This window comes from Fusarium keratoplasticum, chromosome 11 (assembly GCF_025433545.1).
Source record: "Fusarium keratoplasticum isolate Fu6.1 chromosome 11, whole genome shotgun sequence".
NCBI classification, from domain to species: Eukaryota; Fungi; Ascomycota; class Sordariomycetes; order Hypocreales; family Nectriaceae; genus Fusarium; species Fusarium keratoplasticum.
Window position 1 is genome coordinate 874786 of NC_070539.1, and position 16258 is coordinate 891043.

The following is a 16258-nucleotide window of genomic DNA, read 5'->3' on the forward strand; positions in this document are numbered from 1 at the left end:
AGCAGCGTGGAATTGTTGAGACCGAGCAACGCCGAAAATGAACAGGTATTGATAGGTCAAAGTAGGCAAAACTGTTACCATGAGCATCCATTGAACGGACCTATTGTGAAGGGCTCAAGCAATATTACATAGTACAAAGTAATCACACCGGGCCGGCTCAAATAGCAAAACATCCATCGTAACCCTCCGCGAGCTCAAACCAAAGTCCCCTGAATCCTTGTTCCCTCTGATACCGGACAAACGCGATAAACCTTAGTAGCTGTGTTGTGTGCAGAACCTGGACGTTCACCTTGGAAATGTGGTCAATGACCTTTTCTCCAGGTCCCTCTACCTCTAACATGGCGACTAAGAGGGGGAACATCATTGGCATGACTCGGCAGCTACTGGCATCGGAAAGAGCATAGTATAGCAAATGCCCAATAATTTCCTTAGCCATATCTTGGGCCTCTTCATCTTCCCTGCCAAGGGGGAATCGAAGACGATGGACGACGAGCAAGGCCGCCAGACGATAGACCTTTGCCTGAGTCACCATGGCCGTGGATTCCTCTTGCGTATACGTGTCAAGAAAATCAACGGGAAAGATTGGTTCCCAGGCGTGGATCATCCGTTCCACGTCCTCATATGGGTCTTTCCCATTCTGTCTGGACTCTCTGGCGAGACTACTACACTCGCAGAGATCGTACAGCAGGGGCAGCAGCGTGCAGCAGAGCCCGACATAACGATCAACGACGACTCTTATCAGAGAAGGAAAGCGAATAATTGGCACCGTTCGTCTAACGAGACACTCGATCGTGTCTGATAGGACGGGGGTAATAGTGACAGGGTCGAGAGAGGGATTTTGAAGAAGTAGATCATAATACGGGCGAATTGAGAGAAGGGCACTTTTCATGATGGTGTGTGCAGAGTGGCAAGTCGTGAGAGTCTCAAAGACGGCCATAGCTGAACCAAGTCCCAGGATGGAGGTGGCCAAGTGAGCTTCCAAACCCGAATTTCGTTGCCTAATCAACGCAAGGTTTTGCAGAGATCGTAAGCCGTTCGCACCTGCCATCAGCTCAACGGTGCTCAGACTTGGGTGCGCCACCTGCAAACGGCGAATGAGGCTCAAGAAGGCGAGATAGCCTCCAATGTGCTCGGTGTTTGATGGCGATGTCACAAGCCACCGGACGACCGAGTAGAAAGGGGTGTTGAAGGTCGGGCCGATCATGAAGTAGCCATGCGTGGCCGAGAAGTCATCGGCGTCTCCCAGGTATAATTCGCCCAGCGACACAAACGTTGTATGCGGCATGCTTAGCGATATAGCGCTGGCCCTACCCGCTTCAACGTCGACATGGGACGACGATGAAGCGGGCGAGCGGGCAGGGCCGGTCTCTGTCAAACAGTCGGATTGGTCCTGCGCAACGTCGATGCCGGACGTGCCTAACGATGTAAAGATCCCAGCCTGTCCGGAGGGGAAATCTGGGGCAGTGGCTGGTCGACCGAGGCGGGCTCGCGGTCTTCGGGTTGTGCAATGTTTGCCGAGACGGAGGCACCGGACACAGCTGGCCTTTTGGTTACTAAAGGCACACTTGTGCTTGCTTCGGTGACAACGATCACACGATCTTTGCAGCATTTGGTCAGGCCCAATGTCCAAGTTAATTCGGAGGATAATGGGTTCGTCGTAGCATCAAGGGCTCAGTTCAAGGTCAAGGAAAGAGAGGATGCGTTGTGTAGAGACACCCCAGATTTCCCCGGATTCCGCTAGCGCCGTGTGCCGCGCCGACCCCAGTCAAACGAGAACCAATCAGCGGTTTCGGAACCTCGTACTCCTCCTATCCTTAACAACCAAGCCCTATCTGGAAAGAATGCCCCGACCGTACAGTAGCGTGGCCTCCCCCCCGCTGGCCTCGGCCTTTCCAAGGCAGCTGTACTTGTGTTTTGCTACCGGATCGGTGTAGAGAGTCAACTAGTCTTGGATGCGTTCCTCGGTTTATCATGTGGCAGTCGTTTCGTTTTGTCACTCCCAAGCTTTATAAAAACACGATCGGCATGTCATGGTCGTAGATGCGCATATGATACCTTGACAACCACCTCTCAATCCAATACCATGTTTGGCTTTCCGTCGGAAGCCTCGTGGCAACATCTTGTAGAGCGGTCCCTCAAGATCGCCCTGCCTGAAGCCATTGCAACCAAGACGCCTACCACGACTGTCGTCATTGGGCTTAAAGCTGTGGTGGCCGCAGCAGTTGCGTATGGCATCAACTCTGCTCTCAATGCCAGAGCCATGGAAGGGCTGCTTTCGAAAGACACCTGGGATTGGACCAAGGAAATCGTCTTGATCACGGGCGGCAGCAGTGGTATGGGTCAGATCATGGCCAAGAAGTTTGTTGCAAAGAAGATTAAGGTCATTATTCTTGACATCGTACCTCCTCCAGATGCGGAGCCCAACCTCCTGTTCTACCAGACAGACATAACCCAGCCAGATGCCATCAAGGAAGCAGCCGAGCAGATTCGCAAAGACGTTGGTGACCCGACTGTCCTCATCAACAACGCGGGCATCAGCCTGGGTATGAATCTCCTGGACTGCAACGAATCGCAGATTCGGCGCATGTTCGAGGTGAACACCATGGCCCTGTTTTGGACGACACGCGAGTTCCTGCCAGACATGGTGAAGAAGAACCATGGTCACGTTGTGACCATGGCGAGCATGGCTAGCTTTGTCACTATTGCGGGCAACATCGACTATAGTTGCTCCAAAGTTGCTTCACTCGCTTTCCACGAGGGCTTACGCCAGGAGTTGAAACATCGATATAACGCCAGAAATGTGCAGTCGAGGTAAGAAGAGTGTGGTCAAACAACCCTATCACAGAATGCTGACACGTTCCTAGCGTTGTCCATCCTTACTGGGTCCGCACACCTATGACCACGAATTTGATGGCGAGCCCGGATTTTAAAGATTCCATCATCGAGCCAGAGGATGTAGCGGAGCTGGTTGTGCGACAGGTCCTTAGTGGTAGAGGCCGACAGCTTATCATCCCTTGGACGAAAGGGATTGCAACGATTGTTAGAGCATTCCCAGAATGGCTTCAGGAGATGGTCCGCGACTCGAAGTCTGATATTCTGCGAAACACACAATTTTAATGAAAGCCCCCAGTTTAGAACATCATGAAATCAACACCGCACGTTCATGATATGATGATATAGTTGAGCTCCTAGCCGTTCACTCGCCTAACTCGCGTTCTCTCCGGAGTCCAACTCAACACCCGGGGAACCACTGCTTTGGTCCTAGAGGAACTCTTCACTAGATCGCCATGCATTATAAACGCCCCGAAGGTCTCATTATACAATCTCCATCCTCTAGCCCGTCGATCCGAGACATTTCATGTGTGTGGTGACACTAGAAGCTCACTCTTTGTGCCCATCTAACCTTGGATCTAAGAACTATGAGATGTACGCACCAAGACGTAATCCATTCGCCTCACATGCAGCGCGCCCATCTCCAAAATATCTAAATCAATTCCTTGGGTCGTACGTGTACTTGAAATCTTCGAAGCGAGGGTGCCTCAACACTTCAAGAAAGTGGTTCACAGATCCTGACCATGGTCCTGTAACAGTTCCAAGTTAGTCTAAGCCTCTCTTCACGTCTACCAACCCCAGCTTCTGGGACGACAATAGAGACACAGTCGGGCTACTTACCGATGACGGGGCCATCTACTGTCCCATTTTTGTACCTGTTGAACAATGTGAGCTAGCAATCTCATCTTTTATGTGGTAATGATTCAACGATTACTTACCAACTGGTGCACTCCCCGGTCCATGTCATGCCCTTCATGAACTCATCTTTCCACTCGTTGAACTCGGATGTTGCCTTGTCCTTGACGACGACATAGCTCAGGTCTTGAGTCTGGATTTTGAGAATGAAGGCGAGGGCAAAGTCTACCTGGCGCTCGATAGCCGGTATCAGAGATCCGTTGCTGATTGGCGAGTTTGGGCCGGTTGTCACTGCAAATTCGTCCGATCATGAGCAGAATCCACAGATATGGTGTCAAAGTCTGTGGCCAGCAGAATGGCCGTGTTGGAGAGGTGAACTTATGGAAATAGTTGGGCATCGATGGAGCCGTGACTGAAAGATAACCCCGGGCACCATTTTCAGCCCATTCCTGTTGCAAGTCCACGCCTCCTAACCAGACGATGGGAAACCGCGGCACAACAGAAGTGACTTATCCCGTTGTGGTTATGATGACATCTACCTCGTGGAGCTTGCCGTCGACTGTCTTGATCCCCGACTCGAGTCGCTCAAGCTTCGAGTTCTGGACGTGCCGCTGCCACCAAAGGCCTCTCATACTGATGCGAGAGTTGCGGTGCTGTTCTCGGGAGGGCTCGACTGCACCGTGCTTGCACGGCTTGCGCATGATCTAATCCCCCTTGGCCAATCTATTGACTTGATCAATGTGGCGTTTGAGAACCCCAGAATAGCTGCCGGTGACCTTGGCAATGTGGGATGTCTCAACAACCACATTGTCTGCTGTGAGAGCTTCCAAGTAGCCGTGGCCAGGCGTGACGTGCCGACAGCCTAATGGAAACTTGGGGATGAGTTTTTCGCATAGTTCTGGGTCATTTCCGAGTCGCGTGCGCATCGACTTGGTGACGTTCTCGACGCCTTGTCTCTGGGCATCTGAATAGCGATAGAATGATAGAAAGAGCGCATTCATGCCATGTTCGATTTCACGGCGGTAGGTGAGAAAGTAGCCTGGGTCTTCCCGGGATCGTTTCCTTTCCTCCTCACTGTAGGTCGTGTGCGGCCCTGTGAGGCGAAGTGACCGGCAAACTCGGCAGCAATCCAGGAGGGAGACCGGTGGAAGCTCACCAGTTTCCCAACAGCTTAAATAAAAGGTCAGATTCAAGTCTCACATGAATATTCAGAACTCACTTGGTTGGATGGCTGGCACCACTTGAATAGCTGACGCGCCTGATCCTATCACGGCCACTCTCTTGCCTGATAGATCAAGCCTGTTGTCCCAGTGGGCCGTGTGCACCAGAGTTCCACGGAACTTATCAAGTCCCTGGATAGATGGCCGTTCTACTCGGCGACGCAGTTCACCCAATGCTGCCATACATGTCATCTGGAGCGGCAATGGCGTGCGAGGATGCAGCAGTACTCTGCAAGGTGCTATCTGGCAAGTCCATCTCCAAGCTCAGTGAGGCTCTCGTAACCTACCAGAATCTGCGCCAACCAAGAGCCTCTAAGGTCCAGAAAGCAGGACGAACGCTTCAAGATGCATATCATCTACCTGGCGGTGAGGCGCAGCAGGAGCGGGACATATGGATCACCAAGGATGTTGAACGGAACCCGATATTCTGGGGGCACAAAGTTAGAAGAGATTGGCTGTTTGGACACGATGCAGAGGACATATAAGAGAGACCAAGGCGGGGACCGGATTAAAACTACGTTGTGTTGAAACGTCAATGAGAGCTTTCTTTGAGTGAATGCGGGCTGCAAAGCGGTGATTCTGGTGCATGCTAGGACAGATGCAGAGATGGAACTCGGAGTTGACCATGTCCGTACAGACTATGACTAGATGAGCTACAGGATTTTCAGGAGCCATCTCGGGATAGGGACCTACTTAACAGAAGAGGCCGTCGTTAGCCTTTACTGCTTGGGTGGCTAGAGGTGTCGGCGCTGAAATCATGACGGGTCCTCAAGAGCCCCTTGCCCATACATCTCGGCGATACTACTTTACTTAGTAAGGTCTTTGAAGGGAAACCCCCCACTTGAAAGTTTGAGTCGGTAGCAAACGCAACTGTCAGCATTCATGCTACCGCTGCTCTCAATGACGTGTACAACTAAAACATATCCAGCTCCCAGCTTTCTCCGGTCCTCGCTACTTCGGCATCTTTAGGACTTCTGATATCATTCAAGCGTCTCAAGCACATCATCTTCATCATGGATGACTTTGCGCGTTACTCAACTGGGCCATCAGCTGAGTGGCTCCGGTTCGAGAAGACCTGGAAATGGCCTGAGGTTATTCCCACTATGACGATTCGAGAAGCCCACGATCAGGAAAATAAGAAGACCGCGAAGCTATTTGCTAATGTCTTGGGAAGACCAGGTAAATAGCCAAGTTCTATTAACTACTATATCGCATCATCCCTTTTAAAAACCACCAAGTTAACTAACAGTATCTTCCTTAGATACTGGTCTCGAAGTCACGGATTTTCATATCCCTACCACAAACGGCGTCAAAATCCCCATACGCCTCTACCGGCCCCTTAAAGAGGACTCGGACAGCTACGATGAGAGCCCGGCCCTCTATATATCTTTCCACGGTGGTGGATACCATTTTGGAAGCCTAGAGACGGAAGACCCTCATTGTCGGCAAATCGCACTGAACACTGGTTTTTTCGTTCTGAATATCAACTATCGACATACTCTTGAGTGGACATTTCCTGCTCCCGTTGACGACAGCTGGACAGCGTTCCAATGGGCTGCGCAGAAAGGACCTGAGTACGGAATCGACCCGGAAAAGATATTCGTCGGGGGTGTCAGTGCGGGAGCCAACCTCGCCATGTCTGTAGCTCTGCGAGCCTTGAGAGATGATTCTCTTCTCAGCGTCAAGGGACTTGTTCTTGGCACTCCATCGACCGTTCATCCGGATCACTTCCCAGTCGAGCTGCACAAAGATGCGCCGTTTATCAACGCCCAGAAACTCCGAAACCTCACTGATCTTTATCGTCCGGATCCGACGGATCCGTCATTCTCGCCCCTACTACGATTTATGTCTGACTTTGTTGGCTTATGACCGGTATCGTTTCATATCGCAGGGCTTGATCCACTCCGCGATGAATGGCTTCTGCTGGAAGAAAAGATGCAGACAGCTGGGTAAGTCATATCAGCCAGATAAAAAGATAGAAAGAAGAAATAGTATGAGCCATAATGCTGACTCGGTTGGCTTTCTAGGGTTCAAATCACCTTGCACTTTTACCCAGGAGTTCCCCATGCGTTCATGTCCCTACCAATGCTTCCTTCGGCAAAGAGGTGGCGGCAAGGGATGCAGAATAACCTAAAGACATGGTTCGGGCAGTGATTCAAGATCTACTAGAGGTGCATGAAGCTCAAAAGCAACATCAAACATTTACATTCCATAAGTTCCACCACTCACGTGGATTCTAGCACCCGTTACGTAGTCGCTCGCAGCACTGGCTAGAAACACTGTGACCCCTTTGAAATCGCTGGGCTTTCCCCATCTGCCGGCAGGGATTGTCTTGAGTATCCTAGTGCTTGCTTCCTCATCTCCAAAGCTGCGGTCAGATATGGGAGTGCGTATCCACCTGGTCGTTTTGGTCAGTCTTGAGGGTCACCAGTAAAACCCTTCCACTCGGGATGGAGACTTACCCAGGACAGGGCACATTGACTTGGATGTTGTAGATTGCTAGCTCGTTTGCTAGCGAGTTCTTTAGTTGTCCTACTGCCGCCTTGACAGGTCCATATACTGAGAATCTTGTCATGGCCCTCTCAGCTGCAATCGAAGCAACGTTGATGATCTTGCCCCCTTGCTCACGTTCGGCCATGTGCCGTCCAACCAGCTGCGAGAGTACATATACAGCGATCTTCTGACTCAATTAACCCATCGAGGGCTAGGCTCTAACAATAATAAAAAAAATATTTTTAATATATTGTAGTATTGAAGAGTAATTCAACCTCATAGCATACCCAAAGGTTGATCAAGGCATCCTAGTTAGAGAAATACAGTTTTACACACAATCAAGCCATCATGCCCAATGCCTTTCAACGCAAGATTCAATATCAAATATGCTCTGCAGACGCTTCCGCGCTCAACACTCTGCCTCAACGAACCTCATCTCACCAAGAACACGTCGCCAGTTGACAATGATGTACTAGGTATTTATATCGCCTATATATAATAAAAAACTATCATCTCCCTCAGCCCTAGCCGAGAGGCTCACACCGCAGCTTATTCAACGGTCATAAACCTCAAAGTTAGCCGAGTTTAAAAGCACAATACCCTTGCTCCTCCACGTGTCACTCTCAACTGTATTGGTCACGTTTCCTTCATAGAGGAAGTTCTTTGGTGCACCATGACCCTTAGCCTCTGTGTATAGAGGCCACTTTGGAATGGACTTGCCCAGACTCGGGACTGCGTTTTCCCGTCCTTTCCAACCGTTGGGGTTGCCAGTCGCAACAAACTTGATCCAGTCGCTTGCCATCAACCGCGAAAGTTCTCTATATGACTCGGCCAGCCCTTGAAACGGCGGGGTGCGAACCGGAGGGTAGCCTGTGCCCTCAAGATTGAGCATAGCAAAGGCCACTTCAACAAAATGTGTGGCTCCGTCCAGGTAAGTAGCCCAGGAAGGAATGGCGTTGAATCGAAAAGAGTAGACTGGCAAGTTGTGCTTTGCCCAGGTCTCGGCTGCCAGTCGACGTGGGGCTACCATCATGACGTCTCCGTAGTATGTGGCGGTTCTCCGATACTGCTTACCATATGACGTCGGGGGGATCCAGTCGGCGGCGAGGTTGGGTAAGATCTGCTCTCGGCCCTTCTCGGGGTATGCTTTCAGAATCTTCTGTGCAAAAGACTTGCTGATTGGGGGAGATGAGTTCTCGATTGCCTTCTGGAACTCGTCCGAAGTATTGATGCCTTTTGGTGAAAAGCTGGTTCCTTCATCTGTGTTAGCCCCAACGATGATTGGGACCTTCACGAAATGCCCATCAGCGAGTTGTTTAGATGAGTGACGGACCACAAAGTCGCCATCAATCTTGGGCGTCCATCCACCAGAAAGAGCTGTGGTGTTGAGCACGGCATTCAAGTCCTTGAAGGGTAGACCCCGCAAACATTTGACAGTATCGCAGCCGGTCTTTTCCAGAAGTAGCTTGTATGAGGCCTCGGCCAGAATCGTCTGAGAGCCAAGGGCCAACGGAGTTCCACTTTCCATAATGGCGGCACGGAACAAGCCATCATCTCGGCCATTGTAAGCCAGAATCTGCGCCCCTACAGATGCAGCACCGGCGCTCTGGCCCCAGATCGTAACCTTGGACGGGTCACCGCCAAATGCAGCAATGTTCTCGTGAATCCAGTGAAGGGAGAGTCTCTGGTCGCGCAGGCCCATGTTGGAGTCGCCCTGCTCGAAGAACTCGGCCGAGTTGAGGAAACCCCAGGCACTGAGACGATAGTTGATGCTGACTGCAACAATCGGGTGTCCGATCTTCACAGATTGCTCCACGATGAAAGACAGGTTGTATCGGAGGTCGACACCACTGCCCTGGACGTAGCCTCCGCCATGGATCCAGACGGCCACGGGGAGCTTCTTCTTTTCGTATCCTGAAGGTCGGATGACATTCAAGTAAAGACAGTCCTACGTGGAATTTAGTCATCATTTCTCCCGGCTGTGGTTTTTACACTCACCTCGCTCGTATTATAACCAATTTGCGAGGGCTAGGGATATCAGTATGATTTAGTCGAAATAGGTCCCAATAACTTACTCCGTAACCGACGCAAGCAGGCGAGTACTTGACAGCATCACGATTCCCCTTCCAAGTTTCACGGTAGGACCAAGGATTGCGGAATCTAAGGTCGCCAACCGGGGCTTGGGCATAAGGGATGCCGAGGAAGAAGTCTTGGTCATATTCTGGAGAATGAACTCCTCGATAGCTTCCATTCTTGACGGTAGCCACAGGCGTTGTGCTATAGGGCTTATGAAAGGGGCCAGCCGCAACTTGTGCCAGCGACTGGGCTAGGACAAAGACACCGAAAGCCAGAGACTTCATGATGATGACAGTAGTTGCGAGCCTGTATGTCTCGGTAGATCAGTAAGGCGACGGACGGGCACGGCGTCATTTTAACGTCTAGCTAGGTAGTCATAATCTGGGGTCAGTCTAATTTCTGCTAAATATTTACCCAACCCCAGAACAAATGAGTCGATCTACCTTTTATCCTGGATGTCCGAGGCCGAGGTAACATCGTCACCCCGCAATATCAAGGAAGGCGATGCGGAGAAACTGACCATCTGCGGGGACATTGACCCTCACTTCGCGAATAGCAATGATCCCATACGCTTACCGAACGGTCTAACTTGCCTCAACTCGTGCTAAAATACCAGTTCGGCTGGATAATTATTCCCGAATGCGATTTCACCTGCCATCTCATATCCAGCCAGTTTTCAACCTCGGGCAAAACATTGATACACTAGGACGCATTCTTGAGAATCATTTCGTGTTCACTAGCTAGGACATACTAAACATAATCTTACTCGACCTGCTTCTCATGTCTTCGCTGATCGGCGCTGATGTAGTAGACGCCCTTTCGTGTAGAGATGAGTGGATCCTTGGACGATGTGATACCCTTGACACCGCCCCTCTCCGGAACCGGACTGAATGCAATCTGTTGCTGTCTGGCGGCGTTGTCATCCGAGACCTTGTTGATCTCGAGCTTACCAACAGGAACGAAGGTGGTGCTCTTGTATGGCTTTGTGGCATCGTCCAGAACGTCGTGGGGGTCTGCGATGTGTGCCTGGATCGTGAAGACGATGGGCTTGCCTGGGAATCGCTGGTGTAGATCATCCTCCAGGTAGCTCTTGGGGAGGTTCTCGAGGAACTTCTTGTCCTCGTCGGTCTTCTGGGGGTAGAGATGCTCCCCATCTGCGGGAATGAGGCGGTACCGCACGTTGGTGACCTTGCCGTCCTTGTTGGTCAGGACATGTGTGTTGGGCTCGTAGTACGTGATAGTACCATAGTTGTGGGGGTTTGGCTTCTCGGCCGACACAAATTCCCTGGCGGATTCGTGGCCAGGCTGACCGAGAAAGGCATTGAACGCAGCCCCAACCTGCTTCAGGATCTCCTTCTCCTTGGTAGCATCACGGCCCTCCTCAAGGGCCTTCTTGAGCGCGGCTTCAGCCTTTCCAACAGCCCCAAAGAGCTTCAGGAAGGCCAAGAAGCCCTCACCGTCCTTGGTGGCGAATCCGTTGAAGGTGTGGGCGATCAGGTCGGTGTACGTATCACAGTCAATCTGGAAACGGACAGCGATACCCTTAGGGGTGGCGCCGTTGTCCACGTCGGCAATGTGAGGGATACCACCACCGACAGAAAAGCGAGCGACGACAGGGGTTGAGGGGTGGTTGAAGTGAGGAGCAATGGAAAGTGTCTTGGCCTCCTTTGTTGGTGTGAATTTACCCTCAACAAGAAGACCCTTGGCGTGAGCTGTGTACATGAGTGAGACTGAGATCAACATCAAAGGTTCTGAGGTACATACTGGTGCGATAGCCAGGATGCTTGCCGAAAATCGCCTGCATGGCATTCACCAAGTCCTTTGGGAGTCCGCCCTTTGCTGCGGCATCTGCGCTGCCATTGGAGGGAACACCTTGAGTGGAAGACATTGTGAGGGACTAGACTCGGTCAAAGTGAATGTCAAGTAGGAATAGTTTGGAAAGTTTGTGAATTATGGAAGAACAAGGCGACTTTATCAAGTCGAAGCCGACGCAGCGAGATTGCCCAGGTGAGAAAACAATCGAGCACGACATTCCTCAAGGTTCCATCACATTTTGCCTTATCAGAGAGTAAGCGGTTCTAGAGTGGTCGCCGCCAAGAGACAGCCAGCCATTCCGATGCATATCGGCGATCACGGGCTTTTGTTGACCATGCATTCGTAGCGCTAGCTCCGGTGCACAGCCTCCCATCTGCTCTTTCAACTATCAGGACGACTATCTCGACTACCTGCACAAAGAGACTCTTTTCTCCCTTGCAGAAACATAGCGTGAGGGGATATATTCTCGACCAGCCCATTGTCCTGACCGATGCTGCAGAAGGGAAAACAGCTCCGGCCTCAATGCACGCCACTGCAAGCTCCAAACCTCGCTCCTGTCGATGGAGGCTAGCGGTGTGATATGGTGCGTGGTACGAATGTGTCAATCTCGGGGCTGAGTAGGTTGTGCAACAGTGGCATCAGATGTGGTTGGCGCTGTATTACAGGGGGGACTTGAAAATACGAGCACGAGCTGAAACAGGCAGAAGACGAGTTCAAGGCACGCTGACCATATCAACTGCCGTGATTGGGGAATGGCCTATAGGGTGCGGCAAGGCTTTTGCCAAGAGGCAAACTTGCAAGCTTGTGAACAGACAGGTTTCCATTGCGCGGGCGCTGACAGGTCCAAAGGTCGAGGTCTAGAGCCTCACGTAAGTCACCGCCAACGGGCGTGATCCCGTTGTGGCGGCTTAGGCGCACCGAGACACACATCAAGTGTGGTGTGGAATGTGAAGTGAGGATGCCCTACCCGATCGGCTATTACCTTGTGGGCATGTTGGAATGCAGCGTTATTGGCAATAGTTTGTTTGTCTTCGGAAGAGATACCAAGACCGGTCAAGCATGATGGGGCTTGCTGCAGAGGAAGGCCTCGTCTCTGAAGACTTATCAGTTCCTCAACTCAACTGAGACTGTTGAGACCACTATTGCGAACTAACGGCCGTCGGTGCGGCACTACCCGCGGGCCCGCGGTGCGTGTTCGCCGAGACATTGCTAGGCTAGGCCAGGGTCAACAGCCAGCCACATTCGCAACGTATGGCAAAAGATGACCAAATGCGCCGCTCGAATTCGCTCACGTCAGTTCCTTGGCTGTTTCCCCGCACAAGGGAATGTCGCCATTGCGGCAGTCACCTCCACAAAACGCGTGTACAGGGCGACGAACCAACGCCGAGACAGTCAATGTTGTACAGGACCATTTCAGCCGCACTACGACTTCAGGATGGACCTTGTTCATCTTCATGTGTTATCTTGCAGCGAGGAGATTCCCGCCAGATTAAGCTGGGTGCACCTCCAAGTGGCTGGCTGTCTGGCGGGGAAGCGGACGACGTGCAGAGCTGAAGACATGTCTGCATTAGAAGCCGCGTGTTTCCTGGACCTTTTTTTTGTTGTTGTCGCGGATCAAAGAATCCAGGCTTGCTTGGCTACTGCTACTGAGACGAGACCGGAGCTCAACATACAGCGTTGTGCGACCGTCCCAGCCGTCGGTTGAGGAAGGTCGTGATGATGTCCACAATATCCACAGTCCAGCTGGGAGACGAGTGGCAAGGTGAACGAGTAGTATATAACGAGGGAAATATCTAGACTCTGGACTCCTCATCACACTCTCTCTACATCCTCATCATTACCCCTCCCCTATTCGATCTACTAGCACTGCTCCTTCACCATGTCTGCCGCCGTCCACAAGCCCCTCCCACCTCGCTCCCAGTTGGACAAGATCCTCAAGGGCAAGGTGAGGAACGATGTCGAGAAGGAGGACCTGCAGGTCTTTGACAAGGGCGTGTTCATGAACGAGCTCTTGCGAATTGGTATTGCCCTCGAGACCACCAAGCAGGGTGTTCTCAAGGGCGGTCTCGTTGCCAATGAAGGTATCAAGAAGGGAACCTTCAAGGGCACACAGCTTGCCATGACCGAGATGTACAAGATCATTGAAGAAGCGTATGTTGATCCCCAGCACCCTCATCGACAGAGTCTAGCTAACCGAGCTTGAGTGCTGCGGCTCACTATGACGCCCGAGGCTTCGAGCCTATCTTCCCCGTTGAGAGAGATCTCACGACCAAGCAGCAGATCTACCAGTGGACCGATGGATCTGACGGCTACCCTCCTCATCTCAAGGACCTCCCTGATGATGAGAAGGACGACCAGACCAACAACCCAGAGGAACAGCCCAGGAGTGAGGGTGTCGGCAAGATCTTTGACTACAACAAGACGCAATTCGTGAGGAACATTGCCAAGGCCGTCGGCTTCCTCATCCCCAAGGAGATCGAGGCCGAGGGCACGCCGTACGCTGGTCCAACTCTTGCCGACTGCGAGCAATGGAACCGAGATCACCAGAGCCCGGCCACCGACATCATGAAGGGCCGCAACATCGGTGAGCATCAGGACTGGTACTCGGATGCCCGATTTGCTCAGCAGCACCTGAGCGGTGTCAACCCTTCAACCATCGAGAAGGCTCCCAAGGGCAAGATCCAGGAGTACATTGCGCAAGCTGAAAAGCAGGGCGCTGATGGTATCAAGAAGATCCTCTCGAGCGGCAAGGACATTCTCATTCAGGATTACTCGTACTTCCGAAAGGCTACAGGTCTCAAGGATGAAGAGACCTTTATCAACGTTGTCCCCATCCTCAATGAGCAGAACGTACCCATCGGCAAGGCAGAGCGATACGCTTGTGCTCCGATTGTCATCTTCCAACTACACGAGGACGGAAGACTTCACCCACTCGCTATCACCATCGACTACAAGGGCTCTCTCGACAAGTCTGTCACCATCTTCAACAAGAGGCTGACCCCCGATGACAACAAGGTCAACGAGAAGGAGGACTGGCCGTGGCGATACGCCAAGACCTGCGCCCAGACTGCCGACTGGGCTAGACACGAGATTGCTACTCATCTCGTCGACACGCATATGGTCGAGGAGGCCATCATCGTCGCCACCAACCGAACCATCCCCGAGGGCCATCTCCTGTACGAGATTCTCAGCCCCCACTGGTTCAGAACCCTAGCCCTCAACTCCGCCGCCCGCACACTTCTCGTCCCAGCCGTCATCGCCAGAATCGCTGGCTTCGGCCCCACGTGGAACCCTGCGGACCCTGACAAGTCCAAGTACCGAGCCTTCAAGCTTGTCGACTACTCGTACAAGAACTTCAACTTTGTCGACAAGTACATCCCCAACGACCTCAAGAAGCGAGGCTTCGACATTGAGAAGGAGAAGTACGAGAAGTACCGCAACTACCCCTACGCCTACGACATGTACCTGCTCTGGGGTGTCATCCGCGAGTTTGTCCAGTCGGTGCTTGAGACCAAGTACAAGTGTGACGCCGACGTGAAGAACGACAAGTACATTCTTCCCTGGTGCCAGGAGATCCAGAGCCAGAACGGTGGTCAAGTCACCTCGTTCCCCACCATCAAGACTGTTGACGAGCTCATCGACGCTGTCACCATGTGCATCCACATTGCATCTCCCCAGCACACTGCCGTCAACTACCTCCAGGACTACTACTACAGCTTCGTCCCCGCCAAGCCTCCGGCGCTCTGCACCCCCCTGCCCGGTGACCTCAACACCCTCAAGGGCTACACGGAGGCGGATCTCACCAAGGCACTCCCCATCGGCACTGAAGGTCCCAAGTGGAAGGACTGGCTTCTGGCGGCCCAGCTCCCCGAGCTGCTGAGCTTCAAGGTCGACGACCGGTACAACCTCCTCACGTACGCCAAGTCGCTGTACAACGTCAACAAGGCCCGAAACATCGGGGACAACCCAGAGTTCAACGCCGCTGCCATCAAGGACGCAGCCAAGACCCTCTACAGCCGTCTCAATGACCTTTCCGAGATTTTCCAGATCATTTCGCTGGCTCAGACTAATGGTAATGTCGAGTACCCGGTCCTGGAGCCATCGACGACTGCTATCTCCATCTTGATCTAAGAGGATCAGCGAGGTTACTGCGGGATGGTCTAGTCGCCGAAGTCATGAACGTCGCGTTGCGGAGAGAAGTAGTCCAAAACAGCTCAATGTTACAGTGTTGTACCATCTCCTAAGTCCTGTGTGTAACCCTTGGCAGACATATGAGTCTCCATCCGATAAAGATATTGTGATATCGCCGAACATTTAGGAACATCATAATCTTTACACCATGAAATCTCCCCCCACGCGCCTTGCAAGCTACATGACAGTCACTAGATGCTTGCCCACGCCTAAGAGGGCCATGCCCAATAATCACAAACGAGGCGTAGATACCTGTTGCCCTCTGATAGGTAGCATTCACTTTAAAGAGGCCTTCTGTTAAGCAATATTAATGGCCCTAATTGTCTCGGTGACTATTAAAAGGTATCTTTCTCTTCTGCCATGAGCCCAGCGGTTATTTTCTTCCACGTCTTCTCTTCGTTTCCAGTCTATCTCAAAGTGATCTGGACTAGTGTCCTCTCTCAGTTGATTCAGACGCAACCCCCTCAAGTCAAGATTGCTTTCTCTGCGATACAAGGAGTCAATAACTTTCTCTACACGTCTGACAATGAACTTTTTCTTCCGATGAAGACGAAAGGGTAGGGGGGCCTCCTCTGCCACAGTCGAGGAGCATGTTCCCGGCCAAGAAGGCGAAGACGAGGTTTGTCAGACATGCTTCAACTGGACACTCCGGGTCCCTCAGCCGAAAGACAACGGTCCTGATCCGGTTCTGAAACTCGCCTTTGGCCAATTTTCCGCATCCAAGGCAAACGGGAGATGCCGGTACTGTCACATCATCAATCAATGTCCAAGCAGTT

The 16258-nt window shown here is 52.0% G+C and overlaps 6 protein-coding genes across 6 annotated transcripts; 3 read left to right on the forward strand and 3 right to left on the reverse strand.

The window, feature by feature from the left end:
- Window positions 1-2083: 2083 nt before the first annotated feature.
- NCS57_01309100 (uncharacterized protein) lies at window positions 2084-3117 on the forward strand (the record flags this gene model as incomplete). Its single annotated transcript, XM_053062740.1, has 2 exons — window positions 2084-2811; window positions 2865-3117. The coding sequence occupies 2 exons, from the start codon at window positions 2084-2086 to the stop codon at window positions 3115-3117; spliced, it is 981 nt and encodes a 326-aa protein (XP_052907635.1).
- A 372-nt stretch (window positions 3118-3489) lies between these two features.
- NCS57_01309200 (uncharacterized protein) lies at window positions 3490-4388 on the reverse strand (the record flags this gene model as incomplete). The annotated part of the gene is made up of 4 exons (XM_053062741.1): window positions 3490-3581; window positions 3673-3707; window positions 3771-3922; window positions 4227-4388. 4 exons carry the CDS (start codon window positions 4386-4388, stop codon window positions 3490-3492), a joined length of 441 nt encoding a protein of 146 aa, XP_052907636.1.
- A 1532-nt stretch (window positions 4389-5920) lies between these two features.
- NCS57_01309300 (Abhydrolase-3 domain-containing protein) lies at window positions 5921-6776 on the forward strand (the record flags this gene model as incomplete). The annotated part of the gene is made up of 2 exons (XM_053062742.1): window positions 5921-6086; window positions 6169-6776. 2 exons carry the CDS (start codon window positions 5921-5923, stop codon window positions 6774-6776), a joined length of 774 nt encoding a protein of 257 aa, XP_052907637.1.
- A 333-nt stretch (window positions 6777-7109) lies between these two features.
- Window positions 7110-9760, reverse strand: NCS57_01309400 (Carboxylic ester hydrolase; the record flags this gene model as incomplete). The annotated part of the gene is made up of 5 exons (XM_053062743.1): window positions 7110-7305; window positions 7370-7560; window positions 7969-9348; window positions 9399-9428; window positions 9476-9760. The coding sequence occupies 5 exons, from the start codon at window positions 9758-9760 to the stop codon at window positions 7110-7112; spliced, it is 2082 nt and encodes a 693-aa protein (XP_052907638.1).
- A 478-nt stretch (window positions 9761-10238) lies between these two features.
- NCS57_01309500 (Catalase domain-containing protein) lies at window positions 10239-11364 on the reverse strand (the record flags this gene model as incomplete). The annotated part of the gene is made up of 2 exons (XM_053062744.1): window positions 10239-11188; window positions 11241-11364. The coding sequence occupies 2 exons, from the start codon at window positions 11362-11364 to the stop codon at window positions 10239-10241; spliced, it is 1074 nt and encodes a 357-aa protein (XP_052907639.1).
- Window positions 11365-13170: 1806 nt separating this feature from the next.
- NCS57_01309600 (Manganese lipoxygenase) lies at window positions 13171-15422 on the forward strand (the record flags this gene model as incomplete). The annotated part of the gene is made up of 2 exons (XM_053062745.1): window positions 13171-13442; window positions 13496-15422. The coding sequence occupies 2 exons, from the start codon at window positions 13171-13173 to the stop codon at window positions 15420-15422; spliced, it is 2199 nt and encodes a 732-aa protein (XP_052907640.1).
- Window positions 15423-16258: the final 836 nt, after the last annotated feature.